Below are 26,195 nucleotides of genomic sequence, written 5' to 3' on the forward strand. Positions count from 1 at the left end.
AGTGTTGTATTGTTCAAAAATGTTTTACTTGAACTCATAACTTTGTATTGGAGTTTTTTATTTTTTCTCAAGTGTGATGATATTGTAGTATGTTTAGGAAGCCACAGCTAAATATAAACATAAAATAACATGAGTTATAAATATCACCATGCGTGACGGTTTCACAGGTTAAAATGTTTTTATTCTAAAACCAGTTGGAAGAGTTATACCAAAATAAATTCAGAGCTGTAATGTTACTGTGAGGACTTTTGTTTTATTACATTTATTATGTGTCAGAACCAAAGCAAACCCTTTGTATTGAATTAAGAAAACGAGAGGAATGTTGACACTTGAACATTAGCTAACCAAGGTTTTTTTTTAAACTGAATCCTAAAGGATGCTTTGGGAAAAACCGGAGCAAGCCCGGAGAAAACCCTGTAGGCAGCGGGATGGTTGAGTTAATTCAAGATGTTAACACCCTCTGTTTTGAGGGGGCTGCAAATGGCAGCTGACACGTTTTAGCAGGGACCACTCCTTCTTGAGAAGACCCTGCAGATGGACCTAAAGAACCTGCAGCAAGCGCTAGGCTTCTTTGGTGTCATGCTGGTCTTGAAAAGGGAGACGATGTAGTTTTCAAACTCTGTGTTCTTCATTTGCAGAAGAACCAAGCCTATCCCTCCTCTTTTGAACTTCTTGTCCAGGTGCTTGAAAATGTCTTTTTGGATTTTGCCGAAGTTTTCCGGAGTAACTTTGAGGTCTGCATCATTAACTTCAGCCCAGATCTTTTCGAACAAATGCTGGATGATGGTGCCTGTTTTTTCTGAGGTGTAGTTTACCTTCGCGTTGTTAAAGAGCTTCGAGACCAGCATCTCTACAAGTACTTTGACGGCTGTCGCTTTGAAATGTTGCTTTACTTCGTCATCCATGGTAATTTTGGTCACACAAAAGCCCTTGGTGGTCAGAGCTTTCATGTGCTCGCTCTCTGAAAAAGCCTTTACGACCCTGTCACTGTGGGTCCTGGCCTGAAAGGTGAGCCACCACCTCATCAGGCCCAGGAAACGCCACACGCTGGCCTGTATATCTCCCACAAGGTTCGGATGGACCTCTCTGCAGTACGGCGGCTCTGGGGTCAGTTCGGGCAGCATCCCATCTGCGGTGTGTGCGTGTAAAAGTGCACTGAGTTCATGAGTGAAATGTAAAGTCCCTAGAGTCCAGTCCTTCATGGTGGGGAATGAATAAGCTTTAGATATGTCCTCTAGGTTCTCCATATAAACTGCAGAGATCAGAGAGTCAATACTTTTACTCAAAGACTTTGCAGCCTCGCAGCTCTTGGCTTTAGAGTCTTTACAGAATTTCCTCCTGAGCACTGCTCCGATATGCTGGATGGACAGTTTTGCAAAGCTTGTTGCCAAGAAGGTGTGCACTTTGTGTAAGAATCTTTTCAGAAACCGCTCTTTCTTCTTCTTTGGAAACGTTTGGCTTCCAGCATCTCTGTCGTCTTGATATTTAACCTCCTCGATGACCGTCTGGGCGATGTCCTCGGCAACAACTGTGATTTTAAAAGAAGAGCTGCCCTCTAGTAAATCAGGGTGCTCCATGTCGTCCAAGAGAGGATCGCTCATTTCTTCAAACTCTTTGGTTATCAATTCCTGAACAACTCTATGTGTGACTGATTTGAAGCTGCCATCTGTTGTTCCTGGGGTACAAGGGGGTTTTGGTCCTGCCGTCTGTAGCTGGTCATCATCATCATCATCGTCACTGTCAGCCAGGATTGCTTTTCCTGAGTCCTTTTGGTGGTCCGTTATTAAAACCTGAACAACTCTGGATGTGGTAGATTTGAGGCTGCCCTCTGTTGTTTCTGGGGTACAAGGAGGTTTTGGTTCCTGTGTCTGCAACTGGTCATCATCATCATCATCATCACTGTCGCTGTCAGCCAGGATTGCTTTTTCTGAGTCCTCTTGGTGGTCCGACTCAGACTCTACGACATTTGTGGATCTTTTACTCAACCTGCGAGCTGTGCGTAGATATTTGCACATGTTTTTCATTGGCTTGATCATTGTTTGTAACATTTTGCATGTCAGATTGATCATCTTCTCAAGGATCTGAGGGCGTATGATCTCCTGCGTTTCTGTTTCTGATGAAAGGGAAGACCTGACACCCTCAGAAACTTGTTCAAAAAGCATATTTGTCAGTTTCGTGGAGCTGGCACAGCGACCTGTGTAACTGGCGTCCAGAGCTTGAGCGAAACTTTCAGGAATGACATCACCAATGATTGTCCTAATCTGTTGATCCAGTGAGGCGCCTTCTGTGCTCTGCAGATGCTTTATGGTGGTGTTAGTGAGCAAAACTATGATTTCTAGAATCAGCTGAGCTAGCTGAAGTTTGGTGGCTTCAGTAGGCTGACCTCTCTTTATCCTATCCCACTCTTCAGCGGTCATATTGTGGAAAAAAGTCTCAATTAGTGGATGAACAGAAGCGAGCCCTCTGCTTAGTGTCTCTGCTAGTTCTCCTGAACATCCAGCTTCATCCATTGTGGAATTATTCTCAGATTGTGTCTGTGTTGCGTTTGTGTTCATTGTGGAAAATGTTTGTTTTTTTTTTCTCTTGGTACACGATGTGTCTCCTTCTGCTGCAAGTTTCAAAATGAACAAGTCTGCTACAATGCTCTAATACCTCCTTTCTCACGGAACAGATGAAGGGCATTCCGTCAAGTGATGATGTCACAGTGAGCTGCCCATGATCAGATCAAAACATTCTAGAACTCTGCACTCTCAGTCTGAATCATAGACTGTGTAAAACATGGACGTAGTCTTTCTGACGTCACCCGTCTGTTTTTGAAACAGAAAATGAAGCACATTGGCTATAGCAGCCATATTGGTAGTGACAAGGGCTTCGCCTACAGCCATAGGGTGCCTGTCGGTCACATGACCCTCAGCTGTGCCTCTTATTCGGGGAGCTTGCGATCTTAATATCCTCTGAACAGCTGAGTTAGAAAAAAATTCACCCCCCCGTACAGTGGGTGCTGGTAGTAAAATTAGCGACTCAGACAGGAGTAGTTTTTTGAACCAGGCTGTAAATATGTTAATCTCTGCTTTGAAAATGGCTTTTTTTGTCTTGGTGTGTATGTGACTTCTGCTACTTCTGGAGCTGTGTCCAGGATTGGACAATCAAATGATCCTTATAGCTCCTCAACAACAGAGTTAGTTAAAACTTCACTCACTGTGCAGTGTGTGCTGATAGTGAAATCAGTGTTTTAGACCCAAGCTGTTTTTTTGAACCAGGCTGTTGATATGCTTTTTAAGTCTCTCTTTATGGCTGGGTGTTTATGTGACTCTGGGTCTTTCTGCATCCAGCCTCAAGCAGATTCTTGATGAACAGCAACTTTTAGCACTTCCCCATAGGCTTTATCATTACTAATAACTTCCAGACCCAAGCAAATAATTAAGGTCAGAGGAACGCCCTTATTGAACCCCAAAAGATTCATAATTACATATATAAAAACAACATTTTGAAATAAATACCATTTTGATGAAATGACAGACAAGCATATAATATGGCATTAAATTGTGAAATAAGGCAATGTTATTATGAAATATGTTTTATTATCCTTTAATATCCAATTATTATAATTAGATATTTCATAATGATCATTTAAACAATTTCATACATTTTTAAAATAATTACTTTTTATTCATTTTCCAAGCTTTTATAAAATAAAAAAAATGTTTTTTTTACAAAGTCCATTTTATTTCAAAGTGTTCTTTGTCACAACGGCCTTTTTATTTCATAATGTCGTTTTTCAGCATAATATCTTGGTCTGTCAATCAAAGCTTAAAGGCGGAGCTGGTTCAGTAATTGGCTGATCCTATACACAGACATTGCAGCAGCACTTGCAACATCGATTCAAACGTGAAGACACTAAGTCTGGAGAAGCTTACAAACTAGGAGTGCATGCTACCCTTCAGAAAGAATGGCTGCAGAACAGAGGACAGTTCCCGAGTTGCTCAGGGAAGTTGCAAATTGGTTGGACAGCAGCAGAAGACCTGAGCCTGAGAGGACTTCAACAGCAGCAGCGTGTTTTTAATGAGGTGGTGTCTGGAAGTTCACAAAACAACAGCCCAGCAACGATGCTACCAAATGCTAGCAGAGGTCCCACCCTCTAGTTTTGATTGACAGACCAAGTCATTCTGATGAAAAAGGACATTACAAAATAAAAAAGGCCATTGTGGAAAAGGACATTATGCAAAAAATTGGACTTTGTTAAAAACTTTTTTTTTTTATAAAATCTTGGAAAATGAGTAAAAAGTAATCATTTAAAAAAATATGAAATTGTTAAAATAATCATTATGAAATATTTTATAAAAGAATAATAAAACATATCCCATTATAACATTGCCTTATTTCACAATTAAATGGCCATATTATGTATTTGTCTGTTATTTATCAAAATGGTTTTTATTTTAAAATGTTGTTTTTATTTATTTAATTCTGAATCTTTTGGGATTCCTTGCGCCCTATCATGTTTGACTTATGTGATAATGTGACAAACTGTTTTAACTGAGCAGTCCTGACAGCCAGCCAGAGACAGGCAGAGAAAAGGAGACGGAGTGAGGATAGACAGAGGATATGAGAGAAATGCAAAGTACTTGTCAGATAAGTTAATCTGCATTTGCTGTGGAAGGGACTTTGATTGGACCGCAAAGGTAAAGCTGTCCTGCGACAGCCAGAGATACCGTTAATCCAAGGTTGACCTGGCCTGCCTTTAACATGGGCCTGCCAGCAGAAGTTTATTATCCAGGAGGAGGCCGTCCAAGAAGCGAGCAGGAATAGGAGAGGCCGTGTGCTTTTCCAAATCGACGGGGCAGCTCTACCTTTTGAACATCCCAAAGACAAATTGCTTTGGATCCCGGCTGGGCAGCTGCCTGATAGTGAAGTGATGTGATTACGGTTTATTTTTGCATTTTTATTACGACTGGTTTTCTTTTTTGTTTCTCCTTCCCATCACACGGTGTGTCATCTCATCCGAGGTGCTCTATCAGTGGACGTACACAACTTTAAAAACAGACTCACTAATCCGTATTCCAGACATGTACGGCACAGTTTCCTTTTTGAATTACTGTCCTCTGGCAAAAGTGAGAGATCAGCACACAACTCTTAGTAGTTAAAACAGGAAAAATGCTTTTGTAATTTACTCATTCAGAACAAATACAGCGAGCAGGCATGCTTTGATGCACTTTCATATCTGGGAGCTTGTTATGTCGTGGTGCATCAGCAAAAGCTGTGTAGTTTCTAATTTTAGAAAAACTCACATTTTATTGCTTGCTCATTGCTTAAAATGAAGCTTTAATCTGGATGTTTGGGAGTCGTGACAAATCACGTGAAATTATGGTGAAACAGCCTGCAGTGCTGAAGGTTAGTGCTGGGTTAAACTTAGAGGTTGTTTGCTTTCTTTGCTTAAGGGCAACAGACAACACCAGTTTGATTCATCTGCTCTTACGTAAGATCATCCTTATCTGACCATTAGGTGTTTTAAAATACCATTGTTGAAGAATAGTGGAGAAAATGCCGTACCATTTTCTTCACCAGTGTATTCTAAAAGTTTATCTGTATGATCAGGTAAACAGTGATCTGGAACATGTATCTAAGAAAGGGGACTCCGGAAAAAGATCATGAATTGCACAGTTGTTGATTTGTTTGCCAAAACTCACCTTCTACTTATTTTTCAGACTGTTCAGATAGCAACTCTCTGCTGTGTGAAAGCTCCAGTGGAGCCATTGAGTTATGTTTATAATAGAATAGAAAAGGATTGAACTTTAATTTCATTGTAACAAGCACAAGGAAGTTGAAGTCACAGCAGCAATCAAGAAAACAAAAGTAAGAAAGTGTATAGAAAGTGCAAAAAGGTCCATAAGAAAATAAATGATGACAGCTTGTCCATCATTCTCCAGCCCAGCCAGTCTCCATCTCCACAGGCTGAGCTTCTTCAGTCATGCTCCATCTCTGTCTCCTGGATCCTGTCTGCTCACAGCAGGTGAAGCTCTTCCAACATGGTGTTGGTGTCTGATGTTAGTTTTGTTAGCCATGTCTGTGAATAGCATGATGCTACTCTGCCCTCTGGTATTCCCTCTGTTGCTAGGTTAGCACAGCTAGCTTGTCCATCTTACTGGAGATAGATCTTACGTTCCCAATAACGATGGATGGAAGGACAGGTCCATGTCGTCACCTCTTAGCTCACACCTGAGAACCAGCATGTTGTCCTCACCTCCTTCTCCTTACCTTGTGGGAAGACATCAGGCCTTACACCAGTTAGCATTGACATGCTACAGGCTGCTAACAGCTGAATTCACATGCTAACAATGCAGCTATGGTTACATGTAGGATCTCCAGACAAACACAGGAGATAAGTAGTAAAAATATCACTGAAGCCAAATTTGGAGTCCATGACCAACAAATGAGCCATACAAAGTAATGATCCACTCCAAATACAAAGATGACGAAAAAGAGACGAAAAAAATTAAGGGGGCGAAGAAGAGAGAGCTGCTGTAACATGCAGCCATACTCAATAGGGCGGCGCCTGGCAATATATATATATATATATATATATATATATATATATATATATATTTATTTATTTATTTATTTATTTATTTACAATGTACCAAAAAACAGTAAGGTAAATGTGAGTTAAATGCCTTAGAGCAGTGTTACCCAACCCTGGTCTTGGAGGACCCCCTGCCCTGCATGTTTTAGATGTTACCCCACTCCAGCACACCTGATTCAAATGAATGGCTCGTTATCAGGCTCGAACAGAGCTTGATGACAGGGGGGTTGAGGAGGACGAGCCAGGATTGACCTTGGAAAGATCTACACTCAAACTTGTAAAACAAACTATGTGAGGCAAACTGTGTGAACTTAGTGACATTACACAAAAACTTAAAGTTTACAAAACTTATACATCAAAAAATAAAAGAAAAGAAAAATGAACTTGTATGTACATTTTTTAAAAGACAGAGTTTTTAAACAGCCACCATGGGGAGCAGTTCCTGTGGCGACCTAACAACGAGATGAGGGAAATAACAGACTTTTTTTTTTCAACATTTTTTTTCTATTATTTTTTTTTACAGTCTATATTCTATGTTGAAAACACTTCTCCTTTTTAGAGCTGGCAAAACACAGTGCAAAATTTTTTGAAAATAAAATTTGAAATTGATTTTGTGTGACCAAAGTAGTAAACTATTGGAGCTATAAACGGAAAACATTTTATTTTTTTGTAAATAATTAAGTAAAGCTCGACATTGATTCTATTTGCACTGCTGTTGCATCTTTTTCACATCCAGTTTGATTTTTTTATTGTCCTGATCAAAAGCCAAATAAACAGTCCTTACTCATTTATTGAGTGTTTATTTCCAGAAACTATTCGTCTTTTTGTTTTAGTTCACGGACATTTTAAGACTGGAGTTGTGAAAACAATGAATGAGTCTTCTTTCCTGTTCTCAGGATTAGCATTAAGTGCTCAAGAGTATCCTCGTTCCTCAAGCCTGCATTTATTAACAGACTTTATTTTCAAAGCATCCACTACCTACCAGGATCACATTTGATCAAATAGTTTTTGATCTGCCGTATCAAGTAATTTGTTCTCAGTCAGTTAAAGTTATAATCTAAGCCTCAGGCTAAATGTACTGGTGTACTCTCATGTGAGAAAATATGATTAAAAAGCACCTCAGGTGTTTCTGTGCAGGGGCTGGTATGAAGGGATCAATTTGATGTGAAACATTAAAAAAGAAGGAAGGCTGAGGCATGGTGTAAAAGGTGAATGAACTACACTTCTGTAAAGCGTTTCCACATCTCTGAACACACAAAGGGCTTTGATGCTTCTCTCATTAGAGTTCACAAATTTTAATACTGATAGCAGAGGTTGCTGCTCCAAATGTACAACTACCAGTCAGTATGGGTCACTCACAAACACTCCAAAGGATTGAGGGAGCAACTTGAAGTTCAGTGTCTTGCTCAAAAAGCAGCCGTTTCATTGAGAGTGATGGAAATGAGGTACTATCTGTCTCATTAAAATACCTTAAGAGTTCTTAATCTGACAGTTCACGAAAACTGACCCCATCTATCTATCTATCTATCTATCTATCTATCTATCTATCTATCTATCTATCTATCTATCTATCTATCTATCTATCTATCTATCTATCTATCTATCTATCTTAGCACCCACATAAAGGCTAACAGCTTTTTTTTCTAAGGATGTTGCTTGTGTTATATTCGGGTCTTGTTTCCTTTCATAAGTTGCTGGTAGTTGCATTCTGAGACTTGCATTCTTTAAGTGGGTATTGGCCCCCTCCTTCACTTATCTGAAGAAAAACTGTTACACCACACATGTTCCTGTGTTCTATGGATTGGTATAGTTGGGTACGGGTTGGGTTGGTAAAGCCTGATCCTGTTTGTGTTTCCACAGCCAACAGTGCCCTTCTTGGTAGGCAGCGTGTAAGTCATCAGTTTAATGCTGTTTTGTGACGCCAATTTCCAAACAGAAGAAAGTTATTTTCACAAAGTGAAGTGTTGGTCATTATTACCAATGTCGAACACTGCCTGAAATACCTGATTTCACTCATGGCAACCTGTAATTTGCATTGGCTCAAGTAAGGTAATGCAAGTCCCTATTGTTATGTCAAGTGACGTGACGTTGGAAAAAAAAGCGTTTTAAACAGTTATACTGAAAACAGCAAATTTTTCCTCTAAATTTGTACCTTTTTTGTTGAACAACATACACAATCAGGGATTGACTTATTCTACTGCCTTTATCAGATATTAAGTGTTAATTTTCCAAAAAAATTAACCTGCAATATGCCCTTTGAGATCATGAGCTCACCCAATCAGAGGCACAGCTCAGCTCACATGACTGACAAGTGCCCTATAGCTGTACTTGAAGCCCCCATCACTTCCTGTATGGCTGGGAAAGCCGATTTGCCCCAAAAATCAGTTCTAGAAACAGACAGGTGACGTCAGGGAGACTATGTCCATTAATTATACAGTCCATGGACCTGTCCCAGTTTTAGTCAAAGAAAACTCCACAAAATGCGTGCCCCACAGAGACAAACCAAACTGAACCACTTAGTGGAAACAGGTTTAAGGCTGCCATGACACTGCACTACCTGCACTGTATAGACAGGCTGTTATCTTGTCTTCTTCTTTATTTCATTTTGTTTTATTTCCTCATATTTCCTCATAGTAAAATAAATAAAATAAATAAATAAATAATAATAAATCTTATACTTAATTTTTTACCTATACTGTCAGAAGAGGATAACAGTATTCTGATTTTCTCTATGTCTCATAGAGAACTGACAATAAAAGCCTTTGAATCCCTGAATGAATGAATTTGGATTTCATTCAGAAGAATAACCTCCGAGCACTTATTGGACCCTGTTATCTGTTACAGCTGGCCGTGCTGCTATGGAATAATTCATGCCGTGGTTCAATTATGAAAAGCAGTGGCTAAGGATGTCATCAATATTTACTGAGGAGAAAAACTGTTCAGGGTAGTCAAGTGAGCAGCCACCCATGCTTTGTGGAGTGCAATGGGTTTGTTCAGTCCAGGAGACAAAAGACAGTGTGACTCTGGAATGTGAACAGCAGGTGTGTAGCATTCGTCCTTCAAGTGACTGTAATTACCTCGTCTAACTTCTATCTTTTGTCTTTTTACAGGTTTGGCAGTTCACCAGATAATCACAATCACTGTGTCTCTCATTATGGTTATCGCAGCCTTGATCACAACACTCGTCCTTAAAAACTGGTAGGAAAGATTCCTTTACTCACGTAGGGACATCTGCGATAGCCGACTAAAGGTACAAGGTATGATTTTATGTTTGTTTCTTCTCTTTGGTGCGTGTTTTTGTAGCTGTGCGCAGTCAGGAAATGGCCGCCACAATAGCCATCAGCGCAAGATCCACCAGCAGGAAGAAAGTTGCCAAAACCTGACTGACTTCACCCCAGCTCGGGTTCCCAGCAAGGTGGACATATTCACTGCCTACAACGAAAGCCTACAGTGCTCCCATGAGTGTGTTCGGACTGCCGTGCCGATTTACACTGATGAGATGATCCAGCAGACGCCTGTGTACAAAACTGCTTACAACGGAAACAGGTGAGATGGCTCAGGACTGTTTGCTGTCCTTAAGGGACGGGCTGACACCTGTCAGACAGTGCTGACAGTTTAAAGAACCTGTTTCATGATGATACCTTTATCTACTGCTGTTTGTATCACTGATATAATGAGAGTCTAATGGCTTCAACCTTATGAAATTCAAGAATCATGGTCTGAATCCTGATTAATAGGAGAGTAAATGTTCTGGCCTGTATGAAATAATAATAATAATAATAATAATAATAATGATGATGATAATAATAATAATAAAATGAAACTAAACTGAGAGAAAAAAACATAGTACATATTGCAACCAAGCATTCTTAAAGTTATATTGTTGGCTTGATTGAATTGATTCTACTTTTCTACTTCATGCATATGCTGAGCTGCTGTTACAGGGTTCCTACAGCTCAAGGCAAGTTAAATTTAAGGCTTTTTAAGACTTTTTTAATGACATTGGAAATCAAATTTAAAAACAAGTCGACAACAAACCACAATTGAAACAAACAAAACTAGCAAACAAGAAAACCACATGAATTACCTGGGTTAGAGGCAATTTTGACCAAATGTTTATTTTACATACAACATCACTTTTTACCTTTTTTTTTTACCCCATTTTTACAACTTTATGCCTATTTTGCCCCCATTCATCTCTTTTGGCCACTGTCACAACCATTTTTGAAATTTTTATATGGTTTTTGAAATTTAATTTCAAATTTAATTCTCAATTTTGCTGCCATAATCAATTTCCCTAAGCCACTTTTGGATTTTTTTTTGCCAATTTTTCCTCATTTTTTCTCTCTCCAGGCACCCTAGGTAGAACCAAGACATGCGTCTGTTTTAAAAGCTTCTGGTGCAACCACATCACCGTTTTGTTGGTTCCGCTACTGTGATTACTCGATGTTGCCACGAGAGCAAATCAGGAAATTATTTAGAAAAATAGATAAACGTTACGTAATATATTTTTTTACTTCAAACTAACATAAATCTTACCAATGTGTTCAAATTTTTAAGACTTTTGAAATTTGGATTTAAGACTTTTTAAAGCCAATTCAGGCCTTATTTTTAGAATTATGAATTCAACACCTTTTAAGACTTTTCAAGGATCCGCAGGAACCCTGTGTTATTGAGCACTGTCGATGAGATAATGATGCACCACTAAAGCTGGGTTTTGCATGGCTGTGTGCAGAAGAATGATGTCATTTTGGCAGCCTCACCCTCCTCCTGCTGTTCTTTTTAAGCTGAAAAATTCTGTGTCAAGCACTTCCCAAAATGTATAACTTCTGCACGAAGATGCATGGACGAACTGAAATAGCTAGTGTCAAAAGTACAAAAAATACCAGCATTTATTTGATTCATCACACAGAGATCACTGTGGATACCATAGATAACCAGGATTCTTGGCAGACTTTGTGGCCAAACTTGGCTGAGAAGAGGAATCAGCCAAAAAATGTTGTAAACTGATGTTGACAGCTTCTTCTACTTGGTTAAAGGGGCTGTGAGATATTTCTTAGTGATCTTGCCAAAGTCTCCCCTGTAGATATATGCCTGATCATAATCCATATTTTAAAATGAGATTATATACCCCAATATTACAGGTTACAGGTTATTTCCTGATCAGGCCAATCAGGACCGGGCTGATTAACAGCGCGTCTAAGTCTCTATGACCACACCACGCCAGCTGACAAAGTTTAAAAGAGAGAAGAGAGATCTGTGTTTTTCTCTGCTGAAAATGATTTCTGTGATTAATTTTGTAGTGATGGTGGACACTGGAGCCTAATTGTCAGACAGAAAAAGGACAGAAGAGCAGAAAAAAAGATAATCATATAGATAGATAAAGATAAAGACGGATAAAATACTTAATTCATCCCCAAAGGTAAATTCATGGAACAGGAACATAAACATAAACATGAGAGTGATACGACCTGAGCTAAAGGCTAAAAGGGCTAAACTGTTTGTGATGATGTTGATTCCAACCCACAGTCAGCAGTTATTCTGTAGTGGTCTGTTCAAACTTGAGAGTCTATCAATAAAATGAAGAGTGAGGTTACGTTAGCTCTGATTGGTAGATGACTGGCAGGACATAACCAGGATTCACTTACGTTTCATGTTACAGACATGTCTTAGAGCACCAGGCTGTCAGTGCTTCGTATGGACAGCTACTAAATTACTGACAGTTTGCTTTTTGTCATGATCATAGACTGTTTATAGAGTGGACAGCATGGCTCTGCCATTTATCATTCTACGGTTTTGAAGCCAAAATACCCTCGTCACAGGCGCAGCCATTGTAGCAGTTTGGAGCCAGAGTCTGCGCAGTAGAGAGGATGAGGGATTCTGGGAGAATCTGAGTGGAGCTGGGTGACAAAAATAATAATAATTAATTTTTCTTTCAAGAGTCTAATCACTTCCTGACTCTACCTCCCGACATATTTTATGATCCCCGAAAAAAATACACAAGAACAGCAGCTGTCAATCATCGTTAAATGTTACGTAAAGCCTCGTTTTTAACCTCTTATACTTAATGAAAATGAAACTTTTCAGAAAAAAAGAGGACTTGAATACAAGACAGCCAAATAATATCTTCAAATCACCACATCAATCGGACGTGAGTTTGGCTATTAAAAGCTGCTATTAAACTTAGAGCTTTTATTTGTTGTCACGTTTCAAACTGTAGCGCTATGTAACTGTGCTGATAAATACTTTACCTCATCGCATTGTAAAAAGTGTTCTTGAACAAATGCACGTCTGGTTAAAAGTCACGTTTTTAAAACAGATCCTCCTCATAGCACCTTCAAGTATGATGGTAGATGTGGGTTTGTGATACACTGACCCCTGTAGTTTGGAAAAAAGGGGTTTTCTTGTGTCAATTCTGTGCATCTCATTTCTGTACATCACGTTGGTTGACAGCCAACTCTGTCAAGGCACCTTCGTTCGTCATGGATAAACTTAAGGAGCATGAAAGGCTCCACAGATACAAACTGCACCACCCAACGCTGCCAAAAACTTGCCAGTTTATAACTTCCAGGTTATTTAATCTGTATTGTAAAAGTTCATTGGAGGCTCAATATATAAATGAACAACAGACGCTTCATGCAGTTAAACCTCAGCTTTATGTCCTGGTCCCTGAGCAACCACTATTACACAAAGGTTCCTGCCTAGGTATTCTTTATTTTTCATTTATTATTTCTATCATTTCTAACCAGGACAAACCTCATTGGAATTAAAAATCTCTTTTTTAAGGATGTTCTAACAAAGACTGCAGCAGTGAACAGTATTTGCCTTACATAATAATAATGTCACAATTCAGGATCACGTTACAATGTGATGAGTTGTTGTTTTGTTGTGGCGTGGCAGCTGTACACTCCTGCAAAAACAGGACAAATACAAACAGATGAAAGAGAGTTGTCTTGAATCATACTCTGTAATTATTGAAACTATGTTCTTATACATTTTGCCATCTGATATCATTTCCTTTGAAAGTGCGCTGTCAGTCTAAGGGGTTGTTATAAAAATGCCACACATTCAACATTTATGCCTGAAATAAAAAATATCAAACAACTGACAAAAAAACCGCCACCGAGACAAAATTAGAGTCTGTTCTGTTTTTGTTTGTTTGTTCTTTTGAACATAAAATGCACTCTGGGCTACACACCTCTTTTCACTTGAAAGCATTTTTGAGCTACCTGTGATGAAAGAGGATGCCTCTTATGTAAGAGAAGGAACTGAAGAATAAATGAATGACAGTGAAAGAGAACAAGAAGAACAAAGTCATTGAAATCATTTTTGATGATTTAATTCGCTGCAGTAACTGGTTATAAACTTTTAAAAAAAAGTAAAGTATGAATCAGATGAAAGCACTGTAGCCTGCTTTAATCTCTTCCCTGTTGTACTTTCTTCCACAGGCCTTCCCCCACTGAACGACAACTGATTCCTGTGGCCTTTGTGTCAGAAAAGTGGTTTGAGATCTCATGTTGACAAGCTGTGAGCTTTGTTGACTTCCTGTGGGTGGAGGACACTTCCTCTTTTCACATTCTGGTGGGTACTGTGCTTCTTTGTTGTATTACAAATCAGAGAATGAGCCTTGGCCACCTGCCCCACTTTGGGAACAGAAGGAAGCCTGGCATACGTTTGTAATATCTGACACAATTACACTCTCCTGCATCTTTTCCACGTTAGTGAAAAAAGAGCTTATAAGTCTAGTTTGGGAAAATAAACTTTTTGGGAAAATAAAATGCTTGGATATGAGAGTAAATCAGTTTTGAGGCCAGTGTTTTGACTAATCATTTAGTTTTATAAACTTGTCACAAAAAGTAAGGCAGTTTGTGTTTGGTAGATCTTTGTTACGATGCTTCTTGGCAGGGGTGTGTACAGACTTTTTGAAGGGCAGGGGCAAAAAAAAAAAAAAAAAAAAAAAAAAAAAAAAAAAAAAGCACATACAGCATGAGTTTTTGCCACCCAAGATGACAGTCTTTCATATTTCAACCAGTCAGGGGGCAGTTTTACCATTTTTTTTTTGTTGGTTTTTTTTTTCACCCCAGAGGCCAATTTAGTGTGTTTGCCAACCAAAAGGGCACTTAAGCACACATTTTGGTTCAACAAAGACACATTAGCACACATTTTGGCTCCCAAGAGGACACTTTAGCTCGCTTTTTTGCTCCAAAAAAGACGCCCTGGAATAATGTTAGACTCTGGAAAAATCAAGATGGCTGCCATTTCTATTAAATGCTCATCATTTCAACAGTTGAAACGATAAAGAAAACATGAAATTTTACACAAATACTTTCTAAAGAAAACTTTTGGATACAGGTGGTTGGCACTCATTATTTAAAAAAGGCATTTTTTTTCAAGATGGCCGTCATTTCTATCGAATAATTAATTAATGCATCTGGGATTTCATTACTCCTCTGGAGAACATCTACCAAATGTCGTGCCTGCATCACCACCCCAACTACTGTAGTAATCAGCAGCAACAATTTTAAGTGGCAAGCACCTTTTTCCAAAAGATGTAATTTAGAAAGTATTTGTGCCAAATTTCATTTTTGCATCAGCGTTTGAACTAATGAAATAATGGGCACTTGATGGAAATGATTTGAATCTTGACAAAACTGGCCACCATCTTTAATTTTGAAAAGTCTAACATTTTTGTTTTGTTTTGTTTTGTTTTTGTCCTCAGAGAGAATTTGAACCAAATTTCAAACTTGTATCGCCATTCAAGCTATTGAAATAATGAGCATTCGATAGAAATAGCAGCCACGTCCGCCATGTTGAAAAATGGGCACCAACATGAATTTTTCAATGTCAAACATCATTTTTCAAAAGGGTGGGTTTTAGCAAGAATTTGTGCCAAATTTCATTATTGGATCACCATTTTAACTAATAGAATAAGAGGAGTCTGATAGATATGGTGTCCATCTTGACAAATTGGCCACCATCTTTAATTTTAAAAAGTCTAATGTTTTTGTTAAGTTTTGTTTCGTTTTTGTCCTCAGAGAGAATTTGTGCCAAATTTCAAACTTGTATCGCCATTCAAGCTATTGGAATAATGAGCATTCGATAGAAATAGCAGCCACGTCCGCCATGTTGAAAAATGGGCACCAACATGAATTTTTCAGCATCAAACATCATTTTTCAAAAGAGTGGGTTTTAGCAAGAATTTGTGCCAAATTTCATTATTGGATCACCATTTTAACTAATAGAATACGAGGCGTCTGATAGATATGGTGTCCATCTTGACAAATTGGCCACCAGCTTGAGCTTTAAAGTGTGTAATATTTTTGTGTTTGTTTTTTTCAAAAGAGTGGCCCTCTAAGAAAATCTTAGCCATATTAGAGACTTGCATCACCATTTATGCTATTGAAACAATGAGCATTTGATAGAAATATCAGCCACGTCAGCTATGTTGAAAAATGGGCACCATAATGAATTTTCAACATTACTTTATAAAAAATTGGTCCTTGGAGAGTTTTTGTGCCAAATTTCATGTTTGCATCACGGTTTGAATGATTCTCTTGTCTTATCTGCTGCACTTTGTTTATTAACGCCTTTTATCAGGGTTCTGTCACATTCACCACTAACTGATTATTTTATGCTGTCTTTGCCTGGCTGATCCATACCTGAGCAGCCTGCGTCTGTAACACAGAGTGTGAAAGTTAAACAAGCGCTCTGGTCCTCAGTGTTGTTGCTGGACACTGAGGAGAAGTGTAACGTCAGCCACTGACCCAGATTTTACAAGGAACACATTTCCTTCAGGTAGTGCAGCGAGAGGACAGTGCCTCGCCGTTATCTGAGCGCACATTAGTTTCAGTCATCTCAGCTCTCTGCTGCATGCTCCCAACGCTGCCGTTTTAAGATCCCTTATCATTATGCTGCAAATTAAATGTGTTTCCGAGGCTTAACTGCATGGAACAGCAGGACTTAACACAGAATTTAGTGCAGCAAAGACATTTTCTTTCACTTCATGGAAAGGCCCAGGGCTGCTTTTTTTTTCCAAGCAGAAAGTAGATACTCATTTCCTAAACATAAGTGAAGCAGTTTGATATCTGTGCATGAGCAGTAATTCAGCTTTCTCTCCATCTCTCCACAGGATCCGGTTGGAAACAAGAAACACAAAAACAACGTCTTTTGTAAAATAGTTTGATCACTCTTTGGACACTGGTTAAGATATTTATTTTTTTAGAGATGACAAGCAGAGCAGCCACATCGCTGCCACTCCATATTTCCAGGAACGTACAGTCATTTAGTTCAAGATTATATATAGGTATATTTACAGGATGAGGGGGACAAGACTGTGGACTTCAAATAGGTCTCAAGATGAAAACACTTGACATTTAAGAAAAAAAGGAATCCACGGAGCTACTGTGGGTGGAAGATGAACTGTATTTCTGAACAATGTGCCAATAATGCCACTATGTGCCACAACATGGATAGCAGGAAGATGCAACCACAACTTATGGACTTAATGAGTGCTATATTAACCCTGTATCAACTTCAACTACATATTTTTTCTTTTTTCCTTTTTTTTTTTTATTAAGAAATGTGAACGATAAAAATGTGACAAATGTATTTGAATATGTTTTGAACTAGTTTTAAGAAATGTGCTATAAAAGAGTGTAAAAGATATTTATATCACGCACTATTCTATTCGTCTGAGAGGGTGGGAAAAAGAAACGGTATATGCTTTATTGAAATATTTGATTTTAGGAAATTGTTTCTATGGGTCCCATTTTAAAAACAGAATAGGTATGTCTATTTTTTTAAACAAAAGAGTCAACCACAGACCTTACAGTAAAGGTCTAAAGCACTGAGGATTCAGCACTGTTAAAGCTAGGGTAGGCAATATACTCCTGAGAAGCTTCTTTTGTAAAATTCTCTTTATATCCTCACAAAAAAACACTAAATCAAAAATTCACAAACCTGTTTGATCATTTCATCCACCCTGCATGAAATGATCTACCTCCCAGTTTATCTGCCTACATCAGCTGCCTGTTTGCATACAGGCATTTTTTTCCCACAACTTTAAACTGACCAGCTAGTCTCACACTCGAGTAGGAACATGAAATAAGTTGTTTGGTTGAGCTTGGTCCACATTGGTGTGTCACAGAACCTCTTTGCTTGTCATCCCAGCATGCATGTTGGCGTGCAGCTCGCCTGCGCTCAGCTCACTGCTGCTGCAGCACAACGCATAAAAGAGAACAGGTTGTTTGCTTATCATACCTCACAGAATTCTCTGCAAAAAAATAAAAATAAAAATACTGTGAACGATCAGAGGAAAGTTAACTGTCTACACATGTATCATAAGCCACAGACGTGAAATTTAAGAGAAAAAATAGAATTATTAAAGGCAATAAATCAAGACAAACTCAAAGCTCGGCTCAGAACTGCAGGCACTGCTCAGGTGTGCAGTGTGGTTCTTGATTTGGAGCACATCCTGACATCATCCCCCACTAGTATCCAGGCAGTTCACCGACATCTGTCAACAGCTGTTGACAGCTCTCCCATTGTTGTGGTTAGGTATTCACATCCTACTCTTAATAGCTTCTCCTAATCTGCCTACCCCAGCTTTAATTTCTACTCTAATCCAAACTGAGATTATTAATAAGAAAGTCACTGGAACGTGAATGGTGCAAAGCCAATCCACTGGCACTCCAGTTACTTATCATTGTTATTATTATGAAGGATTTGCACCTGATTGACTTAATGGAATAGTAAACAAAAAAGGGTACCGTAGCGTAAGATCACTTGCTGCAACACATCCCCATAGCAGCAAATTCAGGCTTAGATGGAGTAAGGGCAAACTGCGTAGAGCTAGACAGGACATTCATACTGCCTCAGGTCTGTCGAGCTCTAGCTGTTTCGGACAAACAATAAAATTTAACTGATGGTTTTAGATCTGGAAACTGAAAGGTTGAAACAGATTCAGTCAGAAATATAGATTCCTGTACCAGTTTATTAACGTAACCTACAAACTCAAACAGAGGCTGTGTCTGAAATCACTCCCTGTTCACTTCATAGTGAATACGCCATTTTTTAGTGTTGCTGAAATTCTAAGTAAGCATGGTCATACCCTGAATAGTCAATGCATCCCACTAGTGCATATGTGATGCTCATTTACCATCATGCATTGTGGTTCAAACAGAAGACATGGCTGATTAATGATTACTGTTAACATGAAACAACATTACATACTGTCCAAGAAAAACATGTAGCTCTGTGTTTAACTCTGACGTTCTACAACTCCATTTGACTCCACAACACCATATGTTTTACAACTTAACGAGAAACATATGGCGTGATTTAAAAGAACACACCTGAAAGATCCTTCTGATTTTTTTAGTTGTCATGCACTCAAAAAAAAAATCAACATAGGTGTTTGGTCAACCAACATAAGTAAAACATGTAGCTTCTACTAGATTATTTCACGTTTAGTGGTTAAACATGATTAAATCATGTTGCTTTAGCATGATGTGTAAAATCGTTAAAACTACAAGATTGCTTTATGTTAACTCAACCTAATTGGTTTGAGTAGAAATCCCATCTGCAACACCTCTCCAGAGCAGGAGGTGGCAGTAATGTGCACTAGGCTCTCAACCTTAGGAGTCACTCCTTTGGCTACTTGGAGCTGTCACAGCTGTCCATCATAGCACATACAATTACCATCGAGTCGGAGAAGTTACAACTTCTAGGTCACGATAAATGGAGAAAATAAATAATGAAATAAAAATCAGGCCGTGGCACATAATTCAACTATCATTCATATAAACAAACGGATTGTTGAAAAACAAACAGATTTTCATTTATTTATATTAATGAATGATACATGGATTACGGACATTGGAAGCTGAACCGTGGGTTATGCATTCACTGGACCTTGTAATTCTTATACACAGCACAAGTTGTGGCGCAAATACATGTTTGGTGTTTATCTATTTAAAACAAAACAAAACATGTGCTTAATGTAATTATTATATTTGCTTATTGTGGAAAAATGAGCCAAGTTTAACATAAGTTATCACTGAAATCCCTGCTGTTTTACATTGCTCAAGAAAAAGCTCTCCATCAGCAATTGTCTGAAATGTTGCTTGCTGAATGAGTGGACTACATAGTCCACTATATCTAATTCACGATACAGTGAGTAGAGAATGAGTGAGTGATTTCGGACACAACCAGAGAAAGATACCCCTGCTCATTTTCGATTTTTTTTTTTTTTTTTTTACTGAAACGTGTAACATGATTGAGAAGGTTGCGTACCTGTTTCCTGAAGATAGATGCTAAAATTTCTCCTGAATTTGGGGGACACGCGTGAAAACACAAATATGTTAATGAAGACCTGAAAAAGGCATTTCAGCTTTGCTCGAATGTGTATTTTTCACTCGAGATACAAGCAGGAAAGAATTCTATCATTCAGTGTGTACTAAGTGTTAGCTAGCGCTCTCAAGGGCCAGATCTTCTCAATACTTGAGGACAATATCACTAGCATATCAGACTTCAGCTATCACAGCCAGGAAGTGGCAGATGTGCACAATCAAAATGATTGGATTCTGCCTAAAGAAAGCCAACCGGAACTAAAGTACAGACTTTTAGGAATGGATTCAAATTTTCTTAAACACTCACACACTGTCAGTGTATTCCTGAGGTAAGGGGGTTATGAATAAAAAAACATCAAAATGGGGCCAAATTGGTTGAAACTCTCTTGAGTCAAGGTGTGAGGACTCGTTGTGCAGGGAGAGGATGATTAAAGAGAATTTTAGCACCCATGATTCTGCTGTCAACCTCAAGCTCTGGAAGCCAGATAACCTTTGTGCTATGAAGCTTTTTGAGAAAGAAAGCCACCTATGAATCTACCTTTCATTGTGCTGTGGGTTTGTACAAAGCACAAGTTAAACTCTGCAATTGTAAATGTTGGCTGCAGACAGCAATATGTACAGATGGAAAAAGGGGGTGTTTTAATGGGTGTCACCAATGTTGTTTGGCTTATAGGAGCTTTTTGGGGGCTCACTGTCAAAAAAAAAAAAAAAAAAAAAAAAAAAGGATTGAGAGGAACAGGTTGTCCCACAGAGATCATAATTCGTAAATGTGAGCCATTACAGAGGTGTTGAGACAGCAAAGAATAAACACTGTGGTGCAAAACTTCTGATTTGCCCATTCACAACAGGAAACCACTCTCATGAATGACCCATACCAATTCAGCCTCTCGTGTGTGTCAGGCTGTGGAGTTGCTTCTTTGACATATATATATATTTTTTTGAAAGAAGAGTGTTATCTTACTAGTCAGAGGGTTATGAAAACTTACTGTATATTATACACATGTAAATGTATTTTCTATATATTTGCTTCTATTTGTGTACAGGTGTGTTTTTCAAGACCTCTCATTTTTGGGAAGGTTAAACTAGGTTGGGAATAGTGTCTTTGTTTACATGTGTACAACAGTATTTCTTTTAAAAACACAAAATAACCTTGTGCCAAGCTTCCTACCTGCACTTTGAAGCAGTACTTGTATTATATATTCAGCTAACCAGTATAATACTTTAGTAGACGCTGCAGTAGCTCAGAGACTAGAGAGTGTGTTTATCAGGGAAAGTGTCTGACAGTAACTTAGTGCTGAGTGGATCAGAAAGAAGCTGGAATCACATCCTGTGTTTCGATGTTTTCACGGCTGGCTGGGAAACGTATAACCGTCTGTTCAGAGATTTCTACACAAAAGTCCTGTTCATTTTTCCATCACCAGAATAAAAAGGGGGCAAGGCCATGAGCAGATAGGATGTAGTTCCACTGTCTGAGGTGTCCTTTCAGATTCTTGTCTACAGACAGTCATAGTTCTGGTTGCTGATTAAGGGACCTTGGCCTTTTGCATTCAGTGCAAACCAAGGCTCCTGGTGATCCACGCTCTCTGAATGTGTCAAGTTGAAAAAGTATGCAATCAGTGCAGAGTGGCTGACTTTATTTTCTATTTTGTCCAATACTCAGTTTAAGAGAAGTTGAATATGGCCTAATGATCATTGAAGGGACTATGAGGACTTTCTGCATGAAGTGGAAAAAACTCTTCTTTCTTTATATATATGCCTGGTTCTAGTCCACAACTTAAAATAAGATTATTAGCATTATCAAACAGTTGTTTCTCAACTTTCCAAACAGGTCGCATAGGACTGGATTATTTTACAGCACATCCAAGTCTTGTGATCGTGGAAACTGGAGCCTATAACTGTCAGACAGAAGAAGGACAGAAGAGCAGATGAACAGGAGAGTGATGGAGCATGAGCTAAAGGCTAAAACACGAGCTTAAGGCTAAAACATGAGCTAAAGACTGAAACATAAGCTAAAGACTACCACACATGAGCTACAGGCTAAAAAATAGGCAAAAGACTGAAATATGGGCTAATGGCTAAAACATGGGCTAAAGGCTAAAACACAGGCTAAAGGCCTTGCTCGGTAGATGACTGGTCAGACATAACCAGGATTCACCAACATTACATGTTACAGACATGTCTCAGAGCATCAGGCTGTGAGTAGAGCTAAATATAGCCGGCTACTAAACTATGGTACAAACTAAAAATGTTTGCTTGTTGTCACGTTTCAAACCATAGCACTACATAACTGTTGATAAATACCATACCTTGTGGCGTTGTACCTGGTAAAAAGTTGTCTTGAACAAAGAAAAGTAGAGTTAAAAAGAAGATCTGATCTCCATTCATTCCCAAACAAACCAAGGCTTTGTTAAGAGTCATGTCATCAGGTCAGTTTGCACGCAACTCCGGGCCAAAAGGTGTCCCTGCAATCCACTTCAAACAGACAGTCCTTACAGTCCCTTTAAGCAATTATTTATTTTTTTAACCCTCACATCAATGGAGAAATGTGAGCTTCTGTTTCTAATTGCTGTTTTTTCTCACATGGAAGGAAGCTTTACATCCTTATTGGTTAGACATTTAGGTGCAATAACCACTGCTAATAGTTTCCAATTGAGTAACGTGTGATATTATTTATTGAACGCTTGGTGGAACAGTGAAGAATAACTTGACCAGCATCCTGGTCCAGTTTAAAGTTCAGTGTGTGATAGTTGCTGCTCTTCCTGTCTGGGCCTTCCATGCTACAGCACATCTGTTTTCCAGCGCCAGGTAAAGACGCCACACCTGAGTCAGAGCCAGATCAGGTGCCCTGAACTGTTTGCTAGGATGCAGATACTAATATGTCTGGGAAGTGGAAGTTAAAGTTAATGATCAGTTTATATCACAGATAACTCTCCATGCCTAAAAACACCGTAGATAAACAAAAATGCAGCGAGCTGTTGCTTAATGAAAAGCTTAGCTTACACAACAAGGCGGTGGTATGTTGTTTATATTCTTCAACCTCCAAGACACATTGTGTTTTTAACAAGTTGTACACTCAACACTGCAAAAGAATTCTTATCAAGTGTTTTTGTCCTATTTTTAGTAGAAAATGTCTTTTTAGACATAAAAAAACCAACAGTTCGCCAATGGGGTAAGAGAAAAGTTTCTTGTATTAAGAGATAATTCTAAATTCAAGAAACTTGACGAGCACATTTTTCTCACCCCATTTGCACATTTTTTTAATTCATTTATTATTTTTTTTTACTTATTACAAGCAATTCAGACCTAATTTTTTGTCTTAAACAAATTGAAATAAGACATTTTTCTGGACTGTTCCAGTGAATGTGGCTCATTATAAGTCTGAAAAGACATTTTCTACTAAAAATGGAACAAAAACACGTGATCATCATCAAAAACTCTTTTTTTTTTTTTTTTTTTGCAGTGAACACTGACTTCTAGGAAATAGAAAACAAATATTTATTAAGAGATTTTGTTTCAAATCCTCAACATTTAACTCAGTTGAGCAGAATGTTTTTACTTTTACTTTGCTTAAATCCCTGCTGCCAGGTAAAACCCATGTATCCAGCTTCAGTTTGGGTGAAAACCGTTGTTTTATACCTAAGAAAGAGGATGATGATCCCCCTTCACCAGTTTAAATCCAGCCCCACAATGTCCTGTGACAGAAGTCAAAGAGTCAAAGGCAGCAGGGAGAGTTGAAAAGGGAGGGGGTTGTAGAAACATCTTAAACAGACACCAAAGACTACATATGCCTTTTTTTTTTTCTCCACGGTAAAAGTGTCTCCTCAGAAGCCCCCTTTAGCACAAACAAGCTATCAATCAGCATGGATTTTCCTGTCAAATTGAAGGTTGCTCTGCACACCTCTTTGCAAGGACTGTGATTCCTGTTTGCACATCAGACTTGCAAAGTATAAAGGTATGTTTATTTTGCATTATATAATGGCAGAAAACCTTCAAGGCTTTTTTTTTATTTTTTTAAAGATGATCAAAAGGATTCACGGGTGGAAAATAATCAGTGCTTTCACTCCAGTTAATCATGGCCTGAGGGTCTGTGATAAGCATTCAGAGGTGTTTCACAGTTTGATGCTGACGTAGTGATAACTTGAAGTTTTCAAAAGAAATGATAGCAGGTTTTCTCCGAGAGGAAGATTAGACAGCACTGAGCAGACACTTCATTTAGGAATGTAAAGCCGAAGTTAGAGGAAAGGACAAAGAAAGGCAAAACATATTTAAACGGATAAGACTCTTCACTGAATACATTTTTAACTGTCAGAAATCTGTAGCTCCTCATTTTGTTTCTCCCCATCGTTTCACAAAATCACATACTGTGCGCTTACTGTATCTAAAGCGGAGAGCCGTGGCTCTCCTCTTGGGTCATGTTTTTACTTTTTCTATGTACAAGAGCTAAGGCACTGTCACTGTCGGTGCTCATCAATAAAGTCAAAGACTTGAAAAGAGAGAAACATTAAAAGAGAAACAACACATTGTTTGCAACATTTTAGTTATTCTGTTGTTTTCTTGCTCGATGCAGAGTAGCTGCATGACCCAAACTGCAGCTTCAAACTGCAATTTAAGGTACAGTAAAGGCCTCCGATGCTGTCCAGTGTCTCTAAGGAGAGAGTGTAACCCCAGAACGAGTGACATGTCAGAGACACAGGGGATAAAAGCAGAATGTTTATCAATGATTGCTTGTTTTTTTGTGAATTGATGAAAATGGACAGAGTGGTAAAAAAAAAATAATAATGAAACCATCAACTTCATCATACAGTCTCACTTTCCAGGGATGGGGAGGTTTTATAGGTAGTTTCTTTATGGGGGAGGGGGAGGGGCTTTGTGTGTGTGTGTCTGTATGGGGGAGGGCGGGGTCACGTTGGGGCATGCTCATTGAAGCCGACTTACAATCACACCCATACCTACCATGAAGGAACCTGATTTGAGTTGTGTTGTCGCCATAAAAATGAAGAGTTTGTACTTTGTGACTCTTAAACTTTTTATATTTGTGTTTAATATATCAATGAGTACCTCTGTTAACTTTTGTATAAAACCTATGACTATAGTATCTACAAACACACACAGACACACTCACACATATAACACAACTACACAAAGGGACTCCAGTCTGTCTCTGTGACAGCTAAGTGTTGTATAATTTTTTTTGTGTGTCTTATGAACCACATTTCTTCTTTTTGTAGTTATTGGTAAACGTTTCAATTTCCAAGTAACTTTGATTTGGTTACTCTTGTACTACTAAGCTCTGTATTTGCAAGCACTGTAAATGCGATTCTCATTGAATTCGTCCTCTGTACATTTAGTACTCTGATGTTGCTATTAATAAAATGTAAAACAGAACGGGCTGCTGCTTTTGGAGGTTTCTTTGAATCAGTGATAGAGCTTTGATCAGGGTGAATAGTGTTAATACATTCAGACTGAGGTTATATCAGTTTATCCCCCCTCCATCCATCTCCCACCACTTATCCGGGTCTGGGTCACAGGGGCATTGTGTTCTTCTCCTGAAAATGCAGCTCTCAGGTAAATGTGGAAAGTGGATCGGAGCTCATCTATACAGTAGCCAGTGGGTTTCAGACGATTTGCAAAAGCCACAACACGATTCCAAGTCCCAAGGGACACAGAAATATTGTATCAAAGTAGTTAAATGATTACCTTTTTTAAACTTCATCTATGATAAATAAAGCTTTGTAGGGGTCTCCCCTTGTAATATCCTTCATAGTAATTATATTTCTGTATTTATTAGTAAGTTATCTCATATTTAGCTTTCTAAATCAATACTGTTAGCATTAAAGCTATATTTATCAGAATAGAAAATAGAATAGAAAATACTTTATTTATCCCCGAGGGGAAATTCAGGAGTCACGACAGCATTTAAGAAAACAAAAGTAAGAAAGTGTATAGAAACTGCAAAAAGGTCCATAAGAAAATAGATGACGACATCCCGTCCACCACTCTCCAGCCCAGCCAGTCTCCACCTCCACAGGGTCCAGGACTGAGCCTCCCCAGCAGTCTGTTCAGTCTCTGTCTCCTGGATCCTGTCTGCTCACAGCAGGTGAAGCTCCTCCAATGTGGCGCCGGCGTCCGATGTCAGCTCTGTCAGCCACGTCCATGAACAGCACGATGCCGCTCTGCCCTCTGGCAGCCCCTCTGCCGCTGGGCTAGCACGGCTAGCTCGTTCATCCCCCCGGAGATAGATCCCACGTTCCCAACAATGATGGATG

At 38.8% G+C, this 26,195-nt stretch overlaps 1 protein-coding gene across 1 annotated transcript in view; it reads left to right on the plus strand.

Moving 5' to 3' along the window:
- The window catches only part of ajap1 (adherens junctions associated protein 1), a 97,782-nt gene extending 73,574 nt beyond the window's left edge, over nucleotides 1–24,208 (plus strand). The window contains exons 3-6 of the mRNA XM_074681702.1: nucleotides 9,691–9,778; nucleotides 9,884–10,126; nucleotides 14,029–14,161; nucleotides 16,710–24,208. Of these exons, the coding sequence (XP_074537803.1) occupies nucleotides 9,691–9,778; nucleotides 9,884–10,126; nucleotides 14,029–14,101 (404 nt within the window). The 3' untranslated portion in view covers nucleotides 14,102–14,161; nucleotides 16,710–24,208. The remainder of the gene's footprint in view (nucleotides 1–9,690; nucleotides 9,779–9,883; nucleotides 10,127–14,028; nucleotides 14,162–16,709) is intronic.
- The last annotated feature ends 1,987 nt before the right edge of the window (nucleotides 24,209–26,195 follow it).

This window comes from Halichoeres trimaculatus, unplaced genomic scaffold, assembly GCF_033239565.1.
Source record: "Halichoeres trimaculatus isolate MK-OKI-2021-1 unplaced genomic scaffold, fHalTri1.1 fHalTri1_scaffold_11, whole genome shotgun sequence".
NCBI lineage: Eukaryota > Metazoa > Chordata > Actinopteri > Labriformes > Labridae > Halichoeres > Halichoeres trimaculatus.